General features: G+C 52.6%; 2 protein-coding genes across 3 annotated transcripts; one reads left to right on the forward strand and one right to left on the reverse strand.

Moving 5' to 3' along the window:
• Nucleotides 1–1,613: 1,613 nt before the first annotated feature.
• ZNF408 (zinc finger protein 408) lies at nucleotides 1,614–6,793 on the reverse strand. 2 transcript variants are annotated; one of them, XM_047775844.1, is made up of 5 exons: nucleotides 6,311–6,793; nucleotides 5,728–6,005; nucleotides 4,728–4,789; nucleotides 4,242–4,501; nucleotides 1,614–3,196 (listed from the first exon to the last, which is right to left on the reverse strand). In XM_047775844.1, the coding sequence occupies exons 1-5, from the start codon at nucleotides 6,426–6,428 to the stop codon at nucleotides 1,665–1,667; spliced, it is 2,250 nt and encodes a 749-aa protein (XP_047631800.1). In that variant the 5' UTR covers nucleotides 6,429–6,793; the 3' UTR covers nucleotides 1,614–1,664. The 2 variants fall into 2 exon arrangements, with proteins under 2 accessions (XP_047631800.1, XP_047631802.1); XM_047775846.1 differs by having other exon boundaries at nucleotides 1,614–3,193; nucleotides 6,311–6,790.
• ARHGAP1 (Rho GTPase activating protein 1) lies at nucleotides 6,715–26,261 on the forward strand. The gene is made up of 13 exons (XM_047775856.1): nucleotides 6,715–6,865; nucleotides 11,051–11,232; nucleotides 11,484–11,579; nucleotides 18,056–18,143; nucleotides 22,062–22,193; nucleotides 22,565–22,651; nucleotides 22,852–22,950; nucleotides 23,320–23,427; nucleotides 23,507–23,583; nucleotides 23,781–23,858; nucleotides 24,190–24,318; nucleotides 24,459–24,562; nucleotides 24,679–26,261. The coding sequence occupies exons 2-13, from the start codon at nucleotides 11,100–11,102 to the stop codon at nucleotides 24,865–24,867; spliced, it is 1,320 nt and encodes a 439-aa protein (XP_047631812.1). The 5' UTR covers nucleotides 6,715–6,865; nucleotides 11,051–11,099; the 3' UTR covers nucleotides 24,868–26,261.
• The last annotated feature ends 237 nt before the right edge of the window (nucleotides 26,262–26,498 follow it).

Below are 26,498 nucleotides of genomic sequence, written 5' to 3' on the forward strand. Positions count from 1 at the left end.
ATCTGACGTGTGTTTGTTTACTTTCCACAGCAGACCGTAACTACCTGAGAGCAGGGCTGTTATCGCCATACCCCCAACAGCTAGCACACGGGAAGTGCTCACTCTGCTGGTGAGCGAGTCCACTGAGCTGCATTTCCACAGCCACCACTCCCAGCCACCTAAGTGATTTCTCTAAACTGCGCCTCACCTGCCAGTCCACTCTCCAGTGATCTCTTCAAACCTAAGTCTCATCACATCATTGCCCCGCTCAAAACCCTTCAAAAAGCCCCTCAATGTCCTCAGAATAAAGTCTAAACTCCTAAAGCAAGGCCTCTGTGACCTGGCCCTGACCCCTCTGCCCTCATTCTCTCTGCTGGAGCCCAGGCCCTCACATCCCCTGTATCTACTCAACCATCAACCTGCAGCTGAAATGCCAGGCAGCAGGGTACGGAGGAGCCTTACGCTGGCGTTAGACTAGGGGACTGAATCTCAGCTCTGCCACCTCATAACCCCGCTGCCTCAGGCAGGATTGCTATAAGGATTATATACACTCACAGAAAGGACTGGCCTACATAAAGCCTGTTTTTTTTTTTTTTTTTTTGTTGCTGTTGTTGCTATTTCTTGGGCCGCTCCCGCGGCATATGGAGGTTCCCAGGGTAGGGGTCGAATCGGAGCTGTAGCCGCTGGCCTACGCCAGAGCCACAGCAACGCGGGATCCGAGCCGCGTCTGCAACCTACACCACAGCTCACGGCAACGCCGAATCGTTAACCCACTGAGCAAGGGCAGGGACCGAACCCGCAACCTCATGGTTCCTAGTCGGATTCGTTAACCACTGCGCCACGACGGGAACTCCAAGCCTGTTTATTATCATTGTTCTTCCAGGATACCCTCCCTGATGCCCTGGACTAAGCTGAACTATCCCATTAAACATGTTCACAGCACTGGTGGGGGCAGGGGGTTGCTCCTCTTCGAATGCTTATCCAGTGCTTTCTGCTCCTCGCAAGTCCTGAGCTCTGTGAAGGGCACTGTCTCTGTCTTGTTCACAGCTTTGTCCCAGCACCTAGAGCAGGTCAGGCCCAAAGGTGATGCAAATCACATGTTCATTCCTTCCCTCTATAGAGCTGCTTCTGGGCAGGTGCAAACCTGGCCCTCGCCACCTCCAGTGGGTCTGGTGTCCTTCAGCACAGAACAAACACCAACATCACAGCCCTTAGGTGGTGAGAAAAGCTGCCAAAATAACCCACAGCCTGACTTACAGACTTGGGAGCTGTGAGTGGAGTTTCTGGCTTCTTAACCTTCAAAAAAATTCTGCTTGGTTCCCTGTCTCTCAGGGAGCTTGATGGGAGTGACTGTTTCAGCCCTAAGCACCCCAGCAGGGCAGTGGTGCTGCCAGCGAGCTGGCTACCTCACTGGGCAGGGTCACTTCCGCAAGGTTTAAAGAACAAGGCCCTGAGGAATTTCCCAGGGAGGAGGCAGAACAAGCTCTACAGGAAGTTGATAAAGAGGCTAGAAATAGTTTAACCTTATTAGTCTTGGGAAACCATGTGGTCATTCATAAGGGATGTCCCTGACCTGCTTCTCAGAGACTGGCCTCTAACAGGGAACCCAAAGAGAAAGCTCCAGACACCCAAGCTCAGAAACACCAGTCTTTATATAGAACTCTCGGGGCGGGGGTAGGGGGGCATCAGGTGCCCGTTTCCACCTCCACCACTTCCGCCCAGGCGCTGAAGCCCATGTCCTTGTGGATGAGCACCAGGCTGGAGGCAGGGCCTGGCTCCTCCGGGACCACAAAGCACTTATCCTGGCTCTCAGAAATGGTGACCTGGAAGACATCCTGGGCTGAGGAGCTGTCCCGTTGGCTGCATGCATCCAGCAGCTCTGGCTCGGTCTGCAGGAGCACCACAGTGGGCTCAGAAGTGGCAGACGGCTCACAGGGTGGGCTGGAGGGTGCCCCAGGCTGGTGACTGAGCTGGTGCCGCTTGAGGCTCTGGGGGAGGGTGTAGCCCATGCCACAGGTAGGGCAGCGGTAGGGCTTGTCGGCGAGGTGGGACTTGAGGTGGCGCCTCAGCTTGGTAGCCAGTGTGTAGGCGCGGCCGCACTGGGGGCAGGGGAAGGGCCTCTCCCCCGAATGCAGGCGCTCGTGGGCGCGCAGTGTGTGCGGGTCTCGGAGGGCCTTCCCACACACGGGGCACAGGTGGGCCTCGCCAGTGTGCGAGATGAGGTGGCGCCGCAGTTCGGGCAGCTGGGGGAAGGCCTCGGCGCAGTGCGGGCAGCGGTACGGGCGCTCCCCTGTGTGCAGCCGCAAGTGCCCACGCAGGTTGCCCCGCTGGCGGAACGCCCGGCCGCAGTGCGGGCACAGGAAGGGCTTCTCCCCTGTATGGAGCCGCATGTGGTTCCGCAGGGAGCCCTGGTTGGCCAGGGGCCGCCCACACACGGGGCAGGGGCATGGGGCGGGGGCCGTTGGCATCTGGTGTGTCTTGCGATGCAGCCGCAGGGAGGGCCGGCGGGCGAAGGCCTTGCCACACTGGTCACAAGCGAAGGGCCGGGCCCCTGAATGCACCACCTGGTGCTCTTTGAGGTCTCTCCGGGTGCCGTAGGCCTTGTCGCACTGCGGGCAGGGGAAGGGCCGCACGCCACGGTGGCCCAGCATGTGGGCTTTGAAGCTCTCCTCTGAGCTGTAGCTCTTGCCACACTCAGTGCAAAGGAAGGGCTTGTGGCCTGTGTGCACGAATGCGTGCTTCTTCAGGTGGCATAGCTGCAGGAAGGCCTTGCCACACTCCCCACAGCAGTATCGTCGCCCCTGTTTTGGGGAGCCTCCTGCACAGCCAGGAGGGCTCCGCAAGTGTGCAGGGAAGCCAGGGTGCTGCTGCTCTCCAGTCTGCTGGGCCCCAGGCTCTGAGGTCTTCACTCTGGGTGGGCGCTGATCACTGGGGCTTCGTAACCTCTTGCCCAGGTGAGCACGCAGCTGGGGGCCCCTGGCAGAAGACGAGGAAGTGGCCTCACTGCTCTCAGGGGCCTGCTGGGGAGCGGAGGTGCTCTGAGGTCCAGGTGACATCTGTGTCTGGGGTGGGACCTCCTCGTCCATGCTGCCGTCCTCAGGCAATGGGCCAAGTGATTGGCTCTCCTTGGAAACGTGGTCCTGGGTTTGAGGCTGAAGTCCGGAGCTCACCACACTCTCTGCCTGGATGTTGGGGGGTGATTGGACACCAGGGTCTGCTAGGCAAGAGTGGGGTACTGGGCTTAGTAGAGAAGCAGCAGGTGGTCATAGTGGTCTCACCTGAAAATTACAGCAACCCATGACTCTTCCTCCTCAACCCCTGAATTGCATGGGAACAATGATAGCCATCTCCCCCGGCACATGAGCCACACACTCCCTTTATCTTCCTGTCCAGTCTCAGGTACCTCCTGAGGAGGCTGCCCTGGAGACCACAGCACTCTGGACGATGTGGATAATCCCTGGAGAAAGACCATCCCAGAGGGCCCGTACTCTCCCTCCCTCTGGAGACATGCACTCAGGATGGTTGAGACCACCACCTCCTCACTTTAGCTCATCCGAAAATAAAAGAACCCCCAGCCCCAGCCCAGACAGAAGAACACAAACTGGAAACCTTATTTCTTGCTTGCTGTCTTCCACAATGCGGGCTTCTTATTCCTTCAAACAACTCAGGAAGATACAACTTGCAAATATCTATACAGTTTACCCTTAAACCAACATAGGCTTGAACGGCATGGGTCCACTTATATATGGGTTTTTTCCCAACACAAATAGCCCAGCACTCTACAACCATGGTCTGTTGAATCTATAGATGGGGCCCATGGATAGAGAACCTTGGATGTGAAGGGCCAACTCCAAGTCACACTCAAGAGTTGTGACAGCCCAGAGGGCTGGTGTCCCTAACCCCTGTGTTGTTCAAGAGTCAACTATGTTGTTCATCCTAAGACCCGCTGTTCCTCAGTAAAAAGCATCAAATGGTATTTTATACCCCCAAATTTTCTGAACTTCTTCCCTAAAAATTCTAGTCTCGCTGTGTCCATGAATCCTAAGAGTTACGGCATGATTCTCACTCAATCCTAATCAAGCCCCACTCCCATGCCACACTGAAAAATCCATCTTATACCAGCCTTCAAAATTTCAATAAATATCCAGGCCTTTCCTTTCCTCCTCAGAATACTGTTCTCCCTTCCTTTCTTGAGCCATAAGCTTTGTTTTGTCTAATCAACAGGTGATAATTTGGGAAGTCAGCACTTATTTGACACATACCTGTGCAAGGTTCTGTTGCATCTTCCCCAGGGGAAGCCACTTCCTGTTGTACAACAGACTCCATTTCTGTCACCCCAGCCACGCTTGCCTCCTCCTCTAGTCTGGACTGGTTGGGGCTCAGGCCCTCAGCAGGAGGACGGGGCCACAGCCGCAGCTCGAAACCTGGCAGCACAACCTGGTACACCTGTAGGTGGAGCCTCTCGCTGATCCACACGGGAGCCACGTTTCCCTCACCCTCCAGCTTGCCCCGCTGCACCAAACTGCAAAGCAGAGCAAGAGCTGGCTCAGGAGACCCTCTTGAAGCAAGCGGCCCTGCCTAAAAGCCCCTGCTCCTGGGCAGTCTGAGTCTTAACGGATCTCATGCCTTTTGAACACACACTGCAAAAGGCCCTTGGGTGGGGAATTACAGTTAGCTCTGGTTCCAACCCAGGCCACAAAACAAAGCCTCAAGGGAGCATCTTCATAACATACTCTGTTGTAACTTACCTCATCCAGCCTGAACTCTGCTCACAAGCACACACGTCTCCCCATGGGTCTAGTGACACGTCCTGAAATAAACCAATAAAAGTCTTTCTCTCATGTGTTTGAGGGCAAAACAAACAAAACCTGATATAAGGAGTTTCCATTGTGGCTCAGCAGGTTAAGGACCCAACATTGTCTCTGAAAGATGAGGATTCGATCCCTGGCCTTGCTCAGTGGTTTAAGGATCCAGCGTTGCGGTAATCTGCTGCGTAGTTTGGACTTGGATCCAGGGCTGCCATTGCTGCCATTGCTGTGGCTGTGTCATAGGCCCCAGCTCCATCTCAGATTCAACCCCTGGCCTGGGAACTTCCATTTGCTACAAGTGTGGCCATAAAAGAAAAAAAAAAACACCTGATGAAATTGCTCCCGACACATACCTAAGATGAAGCCCCCTGGAAAGTTAATGGTCTCTGGTTCTGCCTCTCTGTAGACTGCACTGTCTGAATTTTCCTTCAGTAAAGGCCAAAAAAAAAATTGTCCCTACACCTCCCTCCCAAAGTGTGAAAAATTACTGAATTGAACATATTACTTCCTTTCAATGAGTACCAAACAGAAGTAAGAGGTACCTCAAATTTAAAATTTTTTCAGGAGTTATGCAATGAAATCTTTTACCTGTGCTGTTTCACCTTTTCCTCCAAATAATCCTGGAGGATTAAAATAAAGAGCCATTCCTTTATTTTACATGCCATCTGACCAGCTAAGTGACAAAGCTGAGATTTGATCCCAGGGGCTTTTTAATTCCCAAAACCTTTGTTCTTGACTTTTGCAACTGCTAACACTCTACTAATTCAGCTTTTAACAATTTTTTTGCACCTCTTAATTACTGCAAGGAAGGAGAAAAGACAGTCCTGGACAGAAGGGGGCCAAACCATCTCCTATCCCTTTAAATACTCTGCATCTTCTAACAAGAAATGTCTGAACTAAATTTTCAATCATGGAAGGGAGATGCCCGATCCCTTAATACCTCTTTTTGCTCTCTTTCCGCTGCATCGCCCTTCTGCTTAGAGACAGACTCCTCTTCCAGTGGTCCCCAGAGCAGTCCTGGCTGCAAGGGTTCCCCGACACACCAGACCCCCAAGCGCTGTTCCTCGGTCAGTGAGGGACCAAGGGCCAAGCCCCGGGGGAGGCTCTTTAGAGCGAGGATGGCTCGGGTCGATCTGGCAGGGAAATCTTTGGGTCCCTGTGCACAGCCTTCTCCGGAAGGGCTCCATCCTGAGTCCGGGTCCAGGCGTGGGTCGGGGACTGCAGCGAGAGAGGAAGACAGTGAAGAAGTGAAGAAGCCGCCCAAGAGGTAGTGGGGTGGGGAAAGATGAGGGAGAAAACCCTAGGTCCAGCTAGGCCTCAAGAGTCTGAGAGATATATAAAGACTCTAAGGGGCCCCGGAAAGATTTGAGGGACTTCGAGGGCTCTTAAAAGAAGCCCCCGAGATTTTGAGGGCACCGGAGGAGGATGCCAGGCTCGGGAGGAAAAGGGTCGGGGGATAAGAGTTGACCAGAGAACGTCAGGAATATCTGAGCCGAGGGTCGGAGACACCGCAGGCCGCTCACCGAACTGCAGTCTTCCCTTCGCCGAGAGAAGCTCCTCCGCCTCCTCCATCCCGGATCGAAAAGCCTCCCTCCGCCGGAAGTGAGTGTCACCTTCTAGGCTCCTCCCGGAAACAGTCATTGACACCCAAATTTCCTCTCGGGAACGAATCGTAAGAGTCAGAGTTCACTGGTGCACAAGACCAGGAGTTTGGGAATTCTGGTGAGGCGAATCTCTGTCCGAGAACAATACGAGCAAAGGATTCCGGAGGTCCACCAGAGATTCGAGTACCCGGAACATCGGAACTAACTGTTCCAGGGCCTCCTTTTGGGAGGGACGAATCGGACGGTTCTACTCCACCGCAGCCAAGGAGGCACGTGAGCAGGCACGTACAGGAAGTGGGCGGGGATCCTGGAAAGGCCATGTTTGGACCGGGCAGCGGGTCGGAAGTGGGTTGGAGGTGTGGCGGAAGTGGTTGGGAGTGAAGAGACAGGGAGGGGGCGGTTCCCGTTCCACCTCGGAGCCGGATGTTTGCCGATCTTTGACAGGCGTGGCAGAGGGAGCGGTACCCGACCACGGTGAGCTGCGGGGTGCAAGTTCTGCCTGGGAGGTTGGGGGGCGGGGGCGGGAAGGAAAAGGACTGGCCAGGTCATTTGAAGGGATGGGGTCCGGATGGAGAGCATCCAAGCGGATCCAAGGGAGCAGGGGTGGAATGGGGCCTGGGAACCTGGCCTTCCCGCTGCCGGGATTCTGCCCCACTCGCGGGTCTGCAGCGAGAGGACTTTGCTTCTTTTGCTGCCTTCTTCCTGGCCTCTCGCTCGCTGTCATCGAGTAAATTCATGGGAAGGGGAAGTCTCCCTTGTCCGATCTGGGGAAGTGCTAAAACAAGAAATTCGGGCGAAGTGTTCCACCTTGCTACTTATTAGGCCACGCTTTCATGTCTCTTTCTTAACCTGTGAGACAGGATTGTAGCACCCAATCCGGTTTTTGTGAACCGTGAGGCTTTATGCAAACGTGATTGTAGTTGAAAGGCTTGCTTTGTATTGTGGGGTTTGCATTTTTGCAATTCTGGAGCCCTAACTAGGAGGCCTATCACAATTCCAGAGAATATGATTTCAAGTTATTTCAGTTCTCCTTGGAGGAGTTTAGAGAAGCTTTACTTTGCCCTTTTGTAGAACTTTGAGAATCATATGAATGACAGTCACTTAAGAGAAGTATTGAAGGATTGACCTGCACAGAGACCACCTTAGATAGACATGGATTAAAATCTTGACTTTACTGTATGACTCTTATTTTTTCTGGTCTTCACATTTCTGGAACTGTACTTCTCTGGTGCTGATGTGAAAAGATTATTTGTATCCAGTTCATAGTGGTTGCTTCCCTTTTCCTCTTAGGATACAAATTGATTCCTTCAGTAATTCAGCAAATGACTGAGCATCTACTCTGTGCCAGATGTAATTTTGAGTAGGTCAAGGCTGTTTGTTTTTAATGGTCACACCCGCAGCACATGGAAGTTCCATGGGCCAGGGATTGAATCCCAGCAGTAGCTGACCTGTGCTGTGGCAACACCAGATCCTTGAACCAACTGCTCCCACCCGGGATAGAACTTCACAGCGATCCAAACCCCTGCAGTGAGGTTCTTAACCCACTGCGCCACAGCGGGAACTCCAGGTCAGGGATTCTTAAACAGTGATTCTAAGAGGGTCTGTGAACCCCTTAAAATTTCATGCAAGATTTCACGAGTATGCTGATTTTGGGGGAATGAGTCCAGACAGTTCATCAGAATTCCAGAGAACTCCAGGACTTCCTAAAGTGAGTCTTGAAGGATTTAGGAAAGGTACATATTTTATCTCCTGAGAAGAGAAACGTTAATTTGAGAGTAAGGCATATTTTGCAGAGTGGAGCAGGACTTGTGACAGGAGTCTTAGGCAGCCAGGATACTTCATTTCCGTGACTTTATGTTAGAAGTTCCCTGCACTAGCTTCTCTCCCCCTTCCCACTGAATGGGAGCTCAGCTTCTGGCCTCACAAGGGGCAACAGCTGTGGGCTGGAGGGTAGTGAGAGAGGCCAGGCTGGCTGGGAGGTAGAAGCAACTGTGATTAGTTATGCTGGAAAAGGAGCGTATAGGGTGGGGGAGGGGTCAGTTCTGGAAGAACTAACAAAATAGAAGAGTTACTGGAAGAGGTGGAGTTCAAGTTTGTCTCCCTTTTAGAGTGTCCCTCTCCCTCCCTCACACATACTTTAGCTCCCAGCTGTCCCTTCTAATCCTGTTGTTCCCTTCAGCACAAGTATTTTAGAATGCTGGAGAATTATATTTCTGGGAGGAGTCTTCACTTCTATAGATGAGGTACATGAGGAAATTTAAGCCTAGATAGGAAAAGGACTGCCCAGCATCTTTGTAAATCAGTCAGGACTATAATCCAGTTCTCCGTGTATCTCATTCCCTGCCTTTTTTTTTTTTTTTTCTATTTTTTTGTCACTTCATCAAGCACCCACTGTGTGCAAAAAGACTTCTGGAATAGTTGTGGGCAGGGCTGAAGGAGCTTTTGGTGTCTGGGCAGTAACTGAACAGAAGGGATGGAGAGAAGGCTCAGGTCCAGAGAGGGTTACTGAATTTGTCCCTGTCACCCAGCTGGGGGTCCCTTTGGGGGAGCCTTCACAGCCTCCCGGTTAAATGTGGGGAGGAGCTTATGGCTGAATCAGGTGTGGATTCCTCTAGACTGAGGTTGCTTCAGGTGTGGCTCAGCTGTGAGGATGCAGGTTCGATCCCTGATCTCACTTAGTGGGTTAAGGATCCAGCATTGTCATGAGCTGTGGTGTAGGTCGCAGACATGGCTCGGATCCTGCATTGCTGTGGCTGTGGGTAGACTGGTGGCTACAGCTCCCATTCAACCCCCTAGCCTAGGAACTTCCATATGCTGCAGGTGCGGCTTTAAAAAAAAAAGAAACAGAATGGGGAGCTAGGGTGAGGGGACATATAGCAGCACTCACTGAGAGAGAGAAATGCATTCCCAAACAGGAGAGGGACATGCTCATGTTTGGGGAAGGAACTTGTGTTTTGGTGGTAAGCAGTGAATAAGTGTAGCAGATAAGGCCACAGGGAGGAAGAGGAAGAAAAAGAAATTGTTGTTGTTTTTGGCTGTTTGGCCTGCTCAGTTTTGGCTCAGGAGCTTGAAACAGCTTTTGCCACTGAATCAGTGTGGTTGCCCTGGTAATAGGATAGTTGTTGCTAAGTTGTTGCTAGGTAAATAGGGAGCCGGTTTGCCATCCAGAGACTTTGGCAGGCTGTGATGTGTGCAGAGGTTGTCACATCGCTCAGAGGTGTTCAGGGTCTGGATCTGGGCCTACAGTTCTCCCGTCTTCTCCCTCCCTGCGCCTGGGTCTTGTCTGTACTCTTTATCTGTCCTGCTGATTCTCTGACCATATATGTCATTTTTGGGGCTTCAGGAATGCAGTAGACGTAGGGCAGCCTCTTTGCTGGGGTTGGACAAGTGGGTTGAATTGAAAGTCCCCTCCTTCACACATGGTGAGCTTGTGAAGGGAGGGAGAGTGGCTTCTAGTTAGTACACAGGGCAGAAGTTGCCATGTCCAGGCTGCACGCAGCCACATCCTCAACACCAGCCCCCAGGAGTTCCTGCTGTGGTGCAACAGGATCGGCAGCATCTTGGGAGCACTGGGATACAGGTTCAATCCCCAGCCTGGCACAGTGGATTGGAGATCCAGCATTGTTGCAGTAGTGGCTTGGGTCAAGACTGCGGCTCAGGACTTCCCATTGTGGCTCAGTGGTTAACGAATCCAACTAGGAACCATGACGTTGTGGGTTTGATCCCTGGCCTTGCTCAGTAGGTTAAGGATGCAGTGTTGCCGTGAGCTGTGGTGTAGGTTGCAGATGTGGCTTGGATCCTGCGTTGCTGTGGCTCTGGTGTAAGCCGGCGGCTACAGCTCTGATTTGACCCCTAGCCTGGGAACCTCCATATGCTGCGGGAGCGGCCCTAGAAATGGCAAAAAAAGACAAAAAAAAAAAAAGACTGCAGCTCAGATCTAATCCCTGATCTGGGGACTCCATATGCTGAGGGGTGGCCAAAAAAAAAAGGACCAGACCCTACCTGCCCCCAATCCTGAAACTAGCATCAGGAGCTCCCCACAAAATAGAGTGGGCTAGGGAGCCTGCAGATTATCTGCAGTGGCAGGCAAGCAGATTCCATATTCTGCTCCTCATTCCTGTCCTGGGGCAAACTCAGCTGGGCCCCCAGGCCATGGCCTTTTATCTGAGGCATCATGGTCCCTGGCCACCCTCCCTTCTCTGGGCCAGGAGCATGGGATGGAATAGCCAGGGCCACAGCTGACCTTTTCCACACATGGGTTCAGAGCAGCCCTGTGCTCCTTAGATTCTTATGGTGGCTCTACCCCATCACTGCTGGGGCCTGGGAGGCTTCTGTACTCTCTGACCCCTCAGGAGAGGGGTGTGGCCCTTGACCATGCAGCTGGAACCTGGCACAGATCTTCCCTATCCAGCTGGAGGGCCTGAGGGCGGGCACTGAGCTGTGCCATCCTCTGCCCCAGCTGTCTCTTCTGACCACGTGCCAGAAAACTGTGGCGCCAAGAAAGCCAGGAGCTACGTGGAGCTCTTGGCAAGGATGAGAAATGTTGAGGAACAGGGACAAGGGAGCTTGGGAGAGAAGCGTGGCTGCCGGGGGCTTGCTGTAGAAGTTACAGGTGAAAAGAGTGCGTCACTGACCTGCCAGCTGCCTCTTATCTCCCAGGGTTCTCTTCAGATTTTGTGGCGTGAAGCTGTAGGGGTCAGGCTTGGCCATGGACCCACTCTCAGAGCTGCAGGACGACCTGACCGTGGATGACACCAGCCAGGCCCTGAACCAGCTGAAGCTAGCCTCCATTGACGAGAAGAACTGGCCCTCAGATGAAATGCCCGACTTTCCCAAATCAGGTGGGCACGGCTGGGTCTCAGCAGCTACAGGTGCCCTAGAGGACCCCCTTCCTGTGGAAGGAAGACCCCAGGAGGGCAGAAAAGACCCCAGGAGGGCAGGACAGGGGGGACAGGTCAGCCCCAGGCTGGGGCTGGGAGCACAAGCCCCACTCAGAGGCAGGCCACAGAGTGGAAGTCTCAGGGGGAACATGTCCCTGATGGTTGTCTGACCTCGATGGTGGGGCCAGCCCTGATTCTGCTGTGTTCCTCAGATGACTCCAAAAGCAGCTCCCCGGAACCTGTCACGCACCTGAAGTGGGATGACCCGTATTACGACATCGCCCGGCACCAGATTGTGGAGGTGGCAGGTGAGCACACCCGGCATCACACCTTTTTCCTCATAGTCTGCTCTCCTGGCTTAGGGAAGCCAGCCCCTCCTGCCTTAGGGGAAGGGGCTGCAGGGGAGGGACACGTCTGCCCCCGACCCCAGGGGTATTGAGGCTCCGTGTACCATTCTTTATTTTTTCTTTCTTTCTTTTTTGTCTTTCTAGGGCTGCACCTGTGGCATATGGAGCTTCCCAGGCTAGGGATCGACTCGGAGCTGTAACCGCCGGCCTATACCAGCGTCACAGCTATGCAGGATCCGAGCCACGTCTGCGACCTACACCACAGTGTACACCACAGCTCACAGCAATGCCAGATCCTTAACCCACTGAGCGAGGCCAGGGATCGAACCTGCAACCTCATGGTTCCTAGTCGGATTCGTTTCCTCTGTGCCACGCCGGGAACTCCCATGCACCATTCTTTAAAAACACAAACTCCATTGTGATAGCCACTTGGTCTGTCCAGCTGCAGCCATATCTCGACCTATGACTTCGTCGTCATCTCCACGGGCAGATGGTGTGTGGGAGACACTGGGAGAGCCCTGGGTTTGACTTCAGCTCTGCTCCCTGAGCTCATTTCTTCTCATAGGTTTGCTGAGAGGATGACAGTAGTGAACATCAGTCAGGGATGTAGTTGGCCCTGAAAAAGCCTCCCTTCCTTTGCCCTCAGGATGGCTTTTCTACCCCATCAGTCCCTGGTGGGGGGGGGGGGCAGGATTCCTGAGAAACACCACCTCCAAGGAAGTCTGGAGTGGCAGAGCCCCCTCCTTCCAGAAGCTAGGAACCATGTGACACCCCACCCCCTCCCAGAGCATCGGGTTCCCAGCAGATGTGCTACCATCTAAGAAGGGGTGCAGACCCCCGCTTGGGTCTTGGCCACAGGGAGCTCCCCCTTTCCTGTTCATGATGCAGGACCCAGAAGCCTCCAGGAGCAAGAATGTAGCAGAGATGTTGATGACCTGGGTTCTGCCTGAGGCTCCTGCTGCTATAAGAGGAAACTGGAACTGCAGGGTCCCTTGTCTTTTCCCTCATGGTTGTCCGACCTCAATGGTGAGGCCAGGCAGCTGTGAGTAAGGAAGACAATACAGCCCTGCTCTGAGGCATTGGGGTGCAAGGGGAGCCAGGAGCCCAGTGAGGCGCTGGCTGGCTGAGGGGACCCTGGTGGCATCTGGTCAGGGGGAAGCAGCAGGGGGCTGCATCTCTCCTGAACGCTGGGCACAGGGAGGAATGGCGTGGCAGAGAGGGTCGTCCCAGTGTCAGAGGTGTTTCCTTGGCATCTGTGGTCCTGGTGCCTGTTCTTGTCTGGGTTGGAGGACTTGGCTGTGGCCTCTCTCACCCCCATGGAGGCAAGGCTGAGAGTTCTTTTTTGGCCTCGTCCTGACCTGGGTACAGGAGAGTCACCTGAAGGTTCAGAACTTACCTCACACCCAGAGATGGACCTGACTGGGGCTTGGGGAGTGTCTGATGTGAAGGCGTCTCTATCCTGAAGTCCTCCTGGCTTATGTGGCCAAGTCACAAGGCAGAGCAGGGGAGACAGCCCCCCATCTCCACCAGGTGACTCCTGTAAGCAGAGCTGCAACATGTTTCTGTTTCTCCAGGGTGTGAGGTGCCTGAGGGGGCCCAGCCAGGTAGGTGTGTTCCTGGCTCTCTGTGCTTGGCCTTTCTGGGCTGTGGATCAGGAAGGGCTCTTGGTGGAGGCGAGGTGGGGCTGGCCTAATTGCAGCCCCACTCCAGGGATCTGGGAGCTGGCGGTACTTGGGAGCTGGAAATAGCAGGGGATTCATGGGAGGTTTGACGGGTGGGGGCTGTGTGCAGACACTTCCAGAGCCTAAAGGGAAAGGAGCTCAAGGGAGGGGTGTGGCGGGGGGATGGTCCTTGTCCACGGGGGTGCAGGGCTGGCTGTGAGCAATGGCCTGGCCTGAGTGCGTGTTCCCCGAGGGTGAGCCTCTGACTGCTGCAAAGAGTTTGGATCGGCAGTGCCATAGCACGAGGAGCTTGATGTGACTATGGTGACATTCTGGGAGGCCAGTTTCCTGGTCTTAGAAGCCAGAGAAAAGAGCCTGTGTTGGAAGGGAGGATGGGTTATGTCCCCAGCTCCTCTGTAGCCTCTGTTCTCCTTGCAGTGGCTGCCATGCTCCCTGGTCAACTTTGACTTGGTCCAGGTGGGTTCTTTCCAGTGGTGTGCTAGTAAATGTTCAACAGTTGGCCCTCCAGAAAGGAAAAAAAGAAAAGACCATTATTTGTAGCATTTGTAGCTTTTGTGATTTCTAACTATCAACAGCAGATTTTAAGCTTATCAACAGCAGATTTTAAGCTACCAACAATGATGTCAACTGGCTTGCAACATTCCTGACAATGTAACATTTAACAAATGTATGAGCAGCCCCAGCCGTTTGCCCCAGCCCCCACCCCCCGTGGTTGGCCTGGTCTGGCAGGTCGCAGTGCCTGCTGGGAGTGGCGCTGTTGCTGATTAATACCCAGGTTCCCCTGGGAAGTTCCTGATCGCTATCTGGGGAATGCAGAGGCTTCAGTCTCAGGCAGCTGGTCTTTTTCTGGTGCTTTCCTCAAACTCTGCGCCTCCCTTTTAAGACCTCTCCCCCAGGGCTCTGAAGACACCAGTGCCACCAGCTCCTTCCCTTCCTGCAGTCTCCAGTGCAGAAATCTGTTCTCTTCTGAGATCAGGAGGGGAGTCCCAGGCCTTTTTACACCTGCTTCTTTCTTGCTTTTTAGGGCCACACCCTCGGCATATGGAAGTTCCCAGGCTAGGGGTCAAATCAGAGCTGCCACTGCAGGCCTACACCATAGCAACAGCCACACAGGATCTGAGCTGCATCTGTGACCTACACCACAGCTCACAGCAACACCAGATCCGTAACCCACTGAGCGAGGCCTGGGAGCAGACCCACATCCTTATGAATATCAGTTGGATTCTTAACCTACTGAGCCACAATGGAAAGTCCCTACATCTGCTTCTTAAAGGAGCAGTCACCCTGCCTTCTGGCAATGCCTGAGCCACTCAAGGACTTGGGCAGTGGGACGCCACTCCAGGGAGAGGAGGGGCTTGACCCTGGTGTGCCTGTATCTCATTCCTTGACATCCAGCCCCTCCCTGATCCCCCTCTTGCCTCCAATCCCCATCCTGATTTCACTCAGCCTGTATTTTTTTATTTACTTCTTGGGGGGTGAAAAGAAAGAAGAGTTTATTAAGAATAGAAATGCAGCTAGAGGAGATCCTGTCGTGGCGCAGTGGTTAACGAATCCGACAAGGAACCATGAGGTTGTGGGTTTGATCCCTGGCCTTGCTCAGTGGGTTAAGGATCCGGCGTTGCCGTGAGCTGTGGTGTAAATTGCAGACGCAACTCAGATCCTGCGTTGTTGTGGCTGTGGTGTAGGCCGATGGCTACAGCTCCGATTCGACCCCTAGCCTAGGAATCTCCACATGCCACTGGAGCAGCCCTAGAAAAGGCAAAAAGACAAAAAAAAAAAAATGCTGCTAGAGCAGCAGGACGACTTTCTGATAATCAGGGAAAGCTGACCTCGGCATGCATTTATAAAACATCTACTCTGGAACAAGCCCAGGAGCCAGAATCAAGCATTCATTGAGGGAAGACACTCATACCTTCCTTCAAGGAGTGTGCAGTCCAGTGAAATTCTTCAAACTGGTCAGGAGTCCTCTGAGACTATGAAAGCTGTGGACCTCTTCCCCAGAAAATGTGCATGAGCTTGTAATATTTTTCACATCATGGCATTGGTGGAGCCCTGATTGAGAACCCTGAGTTTCCCAAGTAGAAGGTCCTGCGGCAGCTGATCCCTGGAACCCCAGGCCCCTGGCCCCTGACCCAAGTTGCCTATTTAACCAGTTACCAGCTCTAAATCCCAGAGCCCTGTGAGCTCAGGCTTCCTGCCCTATGTCCTCAAATTTGCCTGCCAATGAGGCCTTACTGTTGGAGGGTAGCAATGAAAAGAAGTTTTTAGGATCCTTCCTGCTCCTCCTGGCACTTTCCCTGATGCCCTGGGTGTTTCCTCTGCTTGGCAGGGAGTAGGCAGATGATGTCCCCCCCCTCGCAGGCTCGTGGTAGAAGGCTCAGGGATTTCTGAAGCTCCAGATCACATACCAGGCTGGGCTTCGTCCCCATCCCTCGCCTGTCTGCTCGTCCTTCTGTCGGAGCCTATGGGAAGTGAATCAGAGCAGGCTGCAGAGCGATCCCTCGCTGACCTGGAAGGAACGCAGCCACCTAAGGTCTGGGTCAGGGTGTGAAGGGAAGCAGGTGACATCTCATCCTGCTGGATGGAGCTGTACCTTCTCCTCCTCAGACATACTTGGGAGAGGGTTCTCTGCTTCGGTCTGGAGAAATTCCACCCCAGGCTTTGGGAAACTATCCAAAGCATTGTCCTAACCCAGATATTGTTGTGAGCAGACTCAGAAACAGACCATGTGTAATCTGTAATGTTGACTTGCGACTTGGTGCAGGCTACGTGTTTATTGAATACCTGCCACGTGCTGGGCTCTGGTCAAGCATTAGACACTCAGAGATGGAGGAGACACAGTCCCTGTCTTCGAGCTGCTCACAGCCACTAGAGGAGACAGACACATAAACACTTAGACAGGGGAGTCAAAGTGCTGTGACAGAGCTGGGTGATGGTTCACGCTGGGAGCTGTGAAAAGGGACATCTAACCCAGCTGGTTAGTTGAAGGAGGAGCTGGGATAAGTCTTGAAGACTCAACGGATTAGCCTAGAGGAGGGGAGCAGAATTGTCTAGAGGAAGTTCTGTCTGACAATGTTGTACAACCACTGCCTCTATCTAGTTCCATGATTTCATCTATACCCCTCGTAATCAGAAGCATCACTCCCTATTCTCCCTTCCTTCCAGCACCTAGAACTGCTAATTTGTTTTCTGTCACTAAAGATTTACCTAAATAGCTTATATAAATGGAACCGTACAATATATAGCCTTTTGTGTTCAGCTGCTTTCACCTAGCATCATGTTTTCAAGGTTCAGTCACAATGTGCCATGTTTCATTACTTCATTCCTTTTTTCTTTTTTTTTATTATTATTATTATTATTATTATTATTATTATTATTTTGGCTGTGTCCTTGGCCTGTGGAAATCCCAAGGCCAGGAACTGAAGCTGCTCCATAGCAGTAAACAGAGCCACAGCAGGGACAACACTGGATCCTCAACTTGTTGAGCTACCAAGGAACTCCTTTAAAAAAAAAAAAAATAGCATATAAGGAGTTCCCTGGTGGCTCAGCAGGTTAAAGATCCAGAGTTGTCACTGCTATGGCTTGGGTCACTGCTGTGGTGCAAGTTCGATCCCTGACCCAGAAACTTCCACATGCTATGGGTGAAGACAAAAAAAAAAAAAAAAAGATTAAAACAAAAAAAATAGCATATATTTTATTTTAAAATTATTTCTTATTGTTTAAATTTTTTTATTTTATATTGGATAAAGGTTTTTGGGGGTTTTTAAAAATCTTTTTAGGGCCACACCTGAGGCACATGGAGGTTCCCAGGCTAGGGGTCTAATCAGAGCTGTAGCCACTGGCCTGTGCCACAGCCACAGCAACGCCAGATCCGAGCCGCATCTGTGACCTACACCACAGCTCACAGTAATACCATATCCTTAACCCACTGAGCAAGGCCAGGGATCGAACCTGTGTCCTCATGGATGCAAGTCAGATTCGTTTCCGTTGCACCACGACAGGAACTCTTATATTGGGGTAAAGTTGATTTACAATGTTGTGTTAGTTTCAGGTATAAAGCAAAGTGATACAGTTATACATATATCTATTCTTTTTCAGATTCGTTTCCTATATAGGTTATTATGGAATATTGAGTAGAGCTCCTATGCTATACAGTGGGTCTTTGTTGACTATCTATTTTATGTAGCATATATATGTTAGTCCCAAACTCCTAATTTATCTCTCCCCCCAATTCCATTCCTTATTGTAGCCAGCCAATTTTTCATTGCACAGACATACCATTTTTTTCTTTATCCACCCATCCATGGATGGATATTTGGGTTGTTTCTACCAGGTGTGATTTTTTTTTTAAGTAATATTTTTATTCTATTTTTTCATTGTTTGGCTGCCCCAAGCTGTATGGAGTTCCCAGGCCAGGGATCAGATCCAAGCTGCAGTTACAACCTACAGCTGCAGCAACACCAGATCTTTAACCCACTGTACCAGGCCAGAGATGCTGCTGATCCTGTTGTGCCACAGGATAAGAGTCTTGTTGGTTTTTTTTATGCCCCGGCTTGGTACTGTGATAGCACCTGTTGCTCTTTGTTCAGAGACACACCGTTGAATGCAGGCAGCTGCCTGGGGTTCGTCTGCATAGGCCACTCTGGCCCCACTGCTAAATGGAACAGGTCTCCAGGCCTGGCCCCTTGCAGGTCCTCACCCAACTTCCTTTGGCTTATCTTCCAACCACTGTATCCCATCTTTATCCACACCTAGGAGATGACAAATATGGGCGGAAGATCATTGTGTTTAGTGCCTGCCGAATGCCCCCAAGTCACCAGCTGGACCACAGCAAGCTCCTGGGGTGAGTACCATGGGAAGTGGGAGGACCTGTGCCCAGATTCTCACTCCAGCCTGGTGCCATTTTCCTTCCTGCCCTGGAGTTACCAAGCCACCTCCCTCAAGGCCCCCCTTTTCTGCTGAGGGAGCCACTTTACACTGGGAAGAGAGCGCTGGGTTAGGAGTCAGACCTGGTTCTAGTCCTAGAAACCATCCTTGTGACCTTGGCAAGTATCTTCATGTCTTTAAGCTCTTTTTCTTCACTTTTCTTAGGAAATAATAATACAGCCCTCTTAGAGTTTCCTGGCGGCTGGATGGGTTGTCACACTGTGGCTTCGGTTGCTGCTGTGGTATGGGTTCAGTCCCTGGCCCAGGAACTTCTGCATGCTGTGGGTGTGGTCAAAAAATAATAATACAGCCCTCTTTCCTCATAGCAATGAGATACTGCATATGAAAATGCTTCAAAAAGTTAAACGTTGTCCAAATTTGAGGGCTGATTATGATAATAATGTGGTGCTTCTGAGGCAGTTGCAGTTGTTCATCATTTGCACCAGTAATTAGTGTTATTTTGCGCCAAATCTGGTCCAACAACTTCTGTGCCTGTCCAGGTTGAGAGAGCCAAATGCACACAGTAGCTCTGGTTGGTCCTAGAAATCTCCTGACGCAAGTCTGAAGGCTGACTGAAAGTAGGATTTACAGACTCTGTTCTGATAAGTGTTCATTGTTGAGCCACCACTGGGCCAGCGCTCAGCCCACAGCACTGGAGGGACCCGTGGAGGCAGAGCCACAACTGGCCTTCGCCTGAGGCTCCTTAGCACGTGTGCAGTTTCCGTCTTGCACTCCTTTCCTGGCCACTTTAAGGCACTGTCTCCAACTGGAAATATCTGCCCTGCCCATAGCAGCTCTTTGGGAACCTGAGTGGTTGTTTGTGGAGGGGCTGGGGTCAGGGACAGGCCAGGGACACAGCAGTAGAAGGGGAGGGCCTGAGTGCAGAGTCTTCGAAGTCTCTTGAGCCAGGGCCAGGCCGGAGCTGCTCCAGCCTCGTGTGAATTCTCTGTCTCCGGCCTCCTGAGCCCCCTTCCTGTTGTTTTATAGCCCTGCCGGCAGGCAGAGCCTTGTCCAGGCCCATTACGGGGCCCAGCCAGGAGCTGGCCAAGGAGCCCAGCCAGTGGGAGGCTGAGTCACATGCCCTGTCTGGTTTTATCACAGCATCGGAAAGGCAGGTGACAGACTCCTGGCCAGATGATGCTCTGAGTGGGAGGAAATCAGAGGGTTTCAGGAGAGAGCTGGCTGAGGGAGGGTGCCCAGCTCTGGGGCTTCATCTGCCTTCAAGAAGCCCTCTGTCGTCCATCCTGTCCGTCCTCCATTCCCTCCCAGGTGGGTGGAACCTTCCCCCCCCCCCCCCCCGCCCAGCCCAGCCCAGCCCAGCGGGGAGGTGCTTTCATCAGCTATCAGTCCTGTACTCTTGCTCTCTGGCAGATTATCTCAGTTGTCCAGCCAGATCTAGGGCCTTGAGCGAGTGCCTAAAGCTTAGATGCAGAAGACCAGTTAAACTTCAACTCTGCCTCTTACTAGCCATGTGCTCAGGATCAGGTCTCTCCTGAACCCTGTAAAAATAAGAATTGCGCTCCCCTTACAGGGTTGTTGTGGGCATTAGATAAGAGAATATATTTGAAATGCCATTGTTTTCAAATTTCAAGAATTTAGAGGAGTTCTCATCATGGCGCAGTGGTTAGCAAATCCGACTAGGAACCATGAGGTTGCGGGTTAGATCCCTGGCCTTGCTCAGTGGGTTAAGGATCCGGCGTTGCCATGAGCTGTGGTGTAGGCTGCAGACATGGCTCGGATCCTGCGTTGCTGTGGCTGTGGTGTAGGCTGGTGGCTACATCTCCGATTAGACCCCTAGCCTGGGAACCTCCACATGCCGAGGGAAGCGACCCTAGAAAAGGCAAAAAGACAAAAAGAAAAAAAAAAAAGGAATTTAGAAAAATGTTGATAGCTACAAAGAAGAAATATAGACAGTGATAAACAAAGTCTCTCATAAACTCACCAGAGAGAAAAATACTTAATATTTTAGTATATTCACTTCCTATTTTTTGCTGTAACATATATAGAACTCTGTAGTCAGTTTTGTGTCTTACATAATATTTTTATCTGCTGAGCATTAAACATTCTTCAAGGACATCTTTTAAAAAACGTTTTATTGATCTGTATGTATCCAGAAAAGGGAATACATTCTGTGTACTAGTTGATGAATTTTCAAAAACTAAAAAGCAAAATAAAAGACACCCATGTCATCTACACCCACAAACCTCCCTCTGCTCATCCAGTGTCTACCCTGAAGGGTAACCACTATTCTCACATCCAGCTTCACAGATTGGTTCTGTCTACAGAAACATCCTGTGAGTGTTCCATTTATAGATGTCCTGAGATTTATTTAACCAATTCCCTATTGCTGGACAGTTAGCCTGCTGCTCAAAAATTTCCCCCCATTATAAAACAGGCTACAATGAACAGCCACATTTCTATTCATCTCTGATTATTTCCTTAGGATAAATTCCTGGACATATTTTTACCAGGTCAAATAGTATTAGCATTTTATAACTTCTGATAACATCACTTTATTTCCTTCCAAAAGGTCATAACACCCAACAAAGGAGTGTATTTGCACTATAATTTTTGCTATTTTATAATTGCAAAATTTTTTTCTTTTTCTTTTTTTTTTGTTTTTTTGTTTTTTTGTTTTTAGGGCTGTACCCGCGGCATATGGAGATTCCCAGGCTAGGGGTCGAATTGGAGCTGTAGCTCACAGCCACAGCCACAGCCACGTAGGATCTGAGCCACATCTGTGACCTACACCACAGCTCAAAGGCAATGCCGGATCCTTAACCCACTGAGCAAGGCCAGGGATTGAACCTGCATCCTCATAGATGGTAGTTAGATTCATTTCGGCTGAGCCACTATGGGAAATCCAACAAGGCAATATTTGAGTTAGACAGTTTACCTCTACAGCTCTACCACAAGGTGTGTGATCTTAGATAAGCCTGTGACCTCTCTGAGCCTCACTGCCCTCACTTGTAAGAATGGGATAATATTATGCAAAGTTCTTGGTAGACACTAAAAGCTTAATATTGACAAATGGTGACTTTCTTCCTTCCTTCCTTCCTTTCTTCCTTTCTTTCTTTCTTCATGGCTATATCTACAGCATATGGAAATTCCCAGCCTGGGGACTGAATCTGAGCTGCAGCTGTGGCACTGCAGGGTCCTTTAGTTCATTGTGCCAGGCTGGGGATCAAACCTGTGCCTCCTTAGTGACCCAAGCCACAGCAGTCAGTTTGTTTGTTTGTTTGCTTTTTATGGCCAAGTCTGTGGCTGGGGGTCAGAATTGGAGTTGTAGCTGCCAGACTACAACACAGCCACAGCAACCCAGGATCTGAGCCTCATCTGTAACCTGAACCACAGCTCACAGCAATGCCAGATCCTTAACCTACTGAGAAAGGCCAGGGTTCGAACCTGTGTCCTCATGGATACTAGTCAGACTCGTTCCTGCCGAGCCATGATGGGAAGTCCCAGCAGTCAGATTTTTAACCCATGCCACATCATCATTATTGACTCAAGGCAAACCTGGAAGGGAAATAGTATTCCTGTTTTTACTGCAGTATGTGAGCTGGCTCCAGTTAGAGTTCTGGTCTCCTGGCTTCTAGTCAGTACTCAAAACCAAGAGCTGTTACTATTTCTCCGCCAGCCCAGCCACTGCCTGGTTGCTCCTTCACCACCACATGGTGACTGATCTTGCAGCCAGGACAGACAGTGCAGGAAAGGGGCTGGGGGCGGGGGGGAGGGGGGGGCTGTGACATGAGGAGGGGATTCCTGGGGCACCAGTTCTGTCTCAGTGGGGCCCACTTGCATACAGGGCAGGCCCCAGCAGGACTTTCTCTCGCAGGTACCTGAAGCACACCCTGGACCAGTACGTGGAGAGTGACTACACGCTGCTCTACCTGCACCATGGCCTGACCAGCGACAACAAGCCCTCCCTCAGCTGGCTCCGGGACGCCTACCGGGAATTTGACCGCAAGTGGGTTGGGTTCTGTGTGGGCTCCCGGGCCTGGGGGTCAGCAGCTCTGCCAGGCTCGTGGCTGCCCTCTGCTTGGGAAGGAGCATATTCCATGCCAGGGGGAAGCAGGGGCCCTCTCCTGGGTAAACTAAATACTACCAATCTCAGGTCAGAATGGCCTGGGCTTAAATCCCAATTTCTCTGCTTACTCACTCTGTGACCTTTCATGTTACTTCTCTGAGCCACTGTTTATTAATCTGTAAAACAGGCCAACAATGGCACTTAGCTGGCAGGCCTACCATGAGTCATCAGATCAGTAAGTGGACATCTAGAGCCTAGCTCTGTGCCTCTCCTACCAGGCCCACTCCCGAGTTCCTGTTCTGCCTCTGCAGGTACAAGAAGAACATCAAGGCTCTGTACATCGTGCACCCCACCATGTTCATCAAGACCCTGCTCATCCTCTTTAAGCCCATCATTAGGTAAGCGGGCCTAGGGCGGAGCACTGTTCCCCCGGCGTGCCCTTGAACTCCCAAGTAGGCAGCCAAGGAGGCCAAGCATCCCGGAGACAGACCAGCTTGGGGCTGGGCCTCTGTCTGATCTGGGTGGGCTGGTGAGGGGGCCAGTGGAGGCCTGTTGAAGCGGGCCCACCCCAGACCCATACCCTTTCCTCCATTGGCAGCTTCAAGTTTGGGCAGAAGATCTTCTATGTGAATTATCTGAGTGAGCTGAGCGAGCACGTGAAGCTTGAGCAACTGGGGATCCCTCGCCAAGTTCTCAAGTGAGGCTGAGATGGGGGCTGTGTGTGCCCGTGGGGCACATCGTACATACATACCAAGTCTGGGGGGTAGGACGTGCCAGACAAGGGGAGAAGCAGCCTTGAGAACCCTAGGATACCCAGCGAGAGAGATGTAATGAGTCGGAGATAGCACACGGGGTCAGAGAGAGCAAGTCAAATCCCATGGCTGTCACTTAAAAGTTGTGTAACAGCGTCTCTTTAAAGTCTTCACTTGCTCATGTGTCAAGTGGGGTTGGCAGGAGGACTGAGTGAGGTAACCCATAAAACAGCACAGTAAGTGCCTAACAAATAAGAGTTGCCATAGGGACTGCAGAGCTGGGTAGAGGGTCTGACCTCCCCTCTGCCACGCAGGTATGATGACTTCCTCAAATCCACACAGAAGAGCCCTGCGACAGCCCCCAAGCCCATGCCACCACGGCCCCCTCTGCCCAACCAGCAGTTCGGGGTCTCCTTGCAGCAGTGAGTACTCAAGAGGTGGGCAGTGCTGATGCCTGGGGCTACGGAGGGCTGCAGACCCCTCACTGCCTTGTGCCCACAGCCTCCGGGAGAAGAACCCAGACCAGGAGCCCATTCCACTTGTGCTGCGGGAGACTGTTGCCTACCTGCAGGCCCACGGTGAGTGCTGGGTGCCCCCTGCCCTCCTCGGCACATCTCCCAGCTCCCCTAGGGAAGCTTCTCGGCAGGGCTGGGCAGGGTCCCATATGCAGCACCACCCACACTGACCCTGACCAGAACCCAGAGACACAGAATGGGTGGGGGAGTCCGCCCATTGCCCCAGAGCTCTGAGACTCACCAGCCCCACCGTTCCCCAGCTCTCACCACCGAGGGGATTTTCCGGAGGTCAGCCAACACTCAAGTTGTACGGGAAGTGCAGCAGAAGTACAACATGGGTGAGTGGCCGGCGGGGCAAACTACGTGTATGTGTGTGTCTGTGTCAGGTTTCAGTGGTATTTGGTATAATGACACGAGTCTCTCACTTCTGCCTGGTGATCCCAGGCCTGCTTCCTCGTAGGTCAGGCTCCCAGAGCCTAGGTGTAGGTTCATTTAGAGGCAAGGAATAACTGGTGTGTGCTCGGGGGCTCTGCTCCCCAGACGGCCTGAACCTGTGTCTCTGTCTCGGTAGGAGGTGGCCTGTGGCCGAGGGTGAGGTCAGGCCTTGGGCCTGCTGGTAACCAGGCTGGGCCCAGCTCCTCTCCACTCTTCCTCCCCTCCTGCCCCCAGGGCTGCCTGTGGACTTTGACCAATACAATGAGTTGCACCTGCCAGCAGTCATTCTCAAGACCTTCCTCCGGGAGCTTCCTGAGCCTCTGCTCACCTTTGACCTCTACTCCCACGTTGTGGGCTTCCTCAGTGAGTGCCCCTTTCCCCATCCCCAGCTCTGCGCTGCTTCTGCAGGGTGGGGATGGCCCATCCTCCAAAGAAAGCCTGCCTGGGGTCTCCCACACCAGCCTGGCCGTGGGCCCCTGTGACCTGGCCCCCGTTCCTCTTAGGCATTGATGAGAGCCAGAGAGTGCAGGCGACACTGCAGGTCTTCCAGACACTGCCTGAGGAGAACTACCTGGTGCTGCGTTTCCTCACTGCCTTCCTGGTGCAGGTGAGACCCAGGGGAGAGAGAGGAGGAGCTGCCATGCTGCTGCCCCTGGGTGTGGTTGCCGGGCATGGGAGGCAGGATCTGTGGCTCCTGCTGCAGCTCCGTGATTCCCTCCACAGATTTCTGCCCTCTGTGACCAGAACAAGATGACCAACACTAATCTGGCTGTCGTCTTCGGCCCTAACCTGCTGTGGGCCAAGGATGCTGCCATCACCCTCAAGGCCATCAATCCCATCAACACCTTCACCAAGTTCCTCCTGGATCATCAAGGGGAGTTGTTTCCTAGCCCTGACTCCAAGGGGCTCTGATCGCCCCAGTTTGGACTCTTCCTCCTGGCTTCAGCGGTACAGGAGCCTGGGGCTCCCCCAGAGATAGAAGCTGGAGTCAGCCAGCCAGACAGCTCCTACTCCCCATCCTGTCTGGCCCCCTCACTGGCCCTGGAGGCCTCGCTGTAACCACAAGACGTTTTTCTTCGCCTTATACTTCTCACTGCCTCCTTGAACCCCCGACTCCTGCCGGGTTCCGCGGAGCTGGCTTGGCTCTTCAGGCGGGAGGACTGGCCCCAGCAGCCGCTTACCTGCCTTCTCCTGCCTCTTTCCTTGGCAACTGGAGATGCCAAAATCACTGCCGGCTGGGCTGGTCCTCCCCTTCCTGATTCTGGGAAATGAAAGGCTGAGCTGGCTTGGGCTGGCCCGGCTGAGGCTCCTCTCTGTCTGGGTGAAGGCCTGGTTGCAGGCACTCTGCTCCTGTCCTACCCCCGGTGGCTCAGCCTTTGGTACTTCTGCAGCTAGTGGACAACAGGCTGGAGTCAGCTTCCCATGTCTGCCTTCTCTTCCTGGGTCAGCCTTTCCCAAGTGGTACTGCTCCCAGGGTGTCCTAACCCCCTGTTCTGCAAGGACTGGCAGCTTGGATGATGGGGCTGAGTCCCAGCATCCATTCGAAATAGACACCGCACTCCCACCCCTGCCAGCCCCCTAAGTGTGGTCAGACCAGTGACAAGCAGTCCCTGCCCTGCCCCCAAGCATTACCTCCCTTCCCCGTGACTTGGACAGATCCTTAGCCATGTCAGTTGTGGAGTCACACAGGTCCCTGCTCTGGCCTGGGGTGACTCAGTGCCTCAGGATCTGTGGTGGCTCCTTAGTCCAGTTGTGAACCCCTGGAGGGACTGGGCAGAGACTCTGCTAGTTAGATCAGCCTCTGCTGGTAAGTTCTAGCAACTTCTTCCTGACTCTGATGATGATGGATAGCCCTCTTTCCAGCTGTGTCCCTTCCTGGTGAACCCCATTGCCACAGAGCCTGTACCATGGGGGTCCTCACTGACCAGCCCTGCCCCATTTGTGAACCAGGTGTGGCCTGGGCCTTGACCTCACTGGGCTCTCTCCCCAGGGCACTAGCATGTCAGGATTCTGGGGCCTGGCATGGCTGCTGGTTCCCCGTCAGTCCCTGTGTCTCCAGTCCAGGCCCGGGCTTCTGCTTTCTGCCTTCCTTGGTATATCAGGTGTCACTCACAACCCCACTTACTGGGGAGCCTCGTGGATCTATTTGGTCTCTCCGCCTCTCCCCCCACTGGTCTTTACCCCGGGGTAGGGGGCTCATACTGTGAATCAAGTGTTCACATTCACACTTAGTGACTTCCTTGGCACCAATCATGTATTTCACCTTTGCACTTTTTATATTTCAATAAAAAAGGAGTTCAAAACTACCCATCTGGCTGTTAAGGAAGTACATGGAGGCTCAGAACTGGGTGGGAGGTGTGTGGTTGCGGAGGAGCAGATGGGGCCTCAGGAAGTCGCCTCCCCAGTCCGCATCACCCCTTCCTCATCCTGCTCATTCTTGAGCCGGTATGAAGCCAGGGACTGAACCTATGCTATAGCAGTGACCCAACCCACGGCAGTGAACACTGGATCCTTAACACAGAGTGAGCTGTGGTGGACCAGCA

Source organism: Phacochoerus africanus, chromosome 4 (assembly GCF_016906955.1).
Source record: "Phacochoerus africanus isolate WHEZ1 chromosome 4, ROS_Pafr_v1, whole genome shotgun sequence".
Lineage (NCBI taxonomy): Eukaryota > Metazoa > Chordata > Mammalia > Artiodactyla > Suidae > Phacochoerus > Phacochoerus africanus.

What these genes read in the sequence shown, in the direction of transcription:
- ZNF408 (XM_047775844.1), bottom strand. Translation starts at nt 6,428, where the DNA reads ATGACTGTTTCCGGGAGGAGCCTAGAAGGTGACACTCACTTCCGGCGG. An exon ending in GAAGGGAAGACTGCAGTTCG is followed by an intron (nt 6,006 to 6,310) that starts GTGAGCGGCCTG and finishes CTCTCGCTGCAG; the next exon opens with TCCCCGACCCACGCCTGGAC. An exon ending in CGGAAAGAGAGCAAAAAGAG is followed by an intron (nt 4,790 to 5,727) that starts GTATTAAGGGAT and finishes GGTTTATTTCAG; the next exon opens with GACGTGTCACTAGACCCATG.
- ARHGAP1 (XM_047775856.1), top strand. Translation starts at nt 11,100, where the DNA reads ATGGACCCACTCTCAGAGCTGCAGGACGACCTGACCGTGGATGACACC. An exon ending in GCCCGACTTTCCCAAATCAG is followed by an intron (nt 11,233 to 11,483) that starts GTGGGCACGGCT and finishes TGTGTTCCTCAG; the next exon opens with ATGACTCCAAAAGCAGCTCC. An exon ending in TACCGGGAATTTGACCGCAA is followed by an intron (nt 22,194 to 22,564) that starts GTGGGTTGGGTT and finishes CTGCCTCTGCAG; the next exon opens with GTACAAGAAGAACATCAAGG.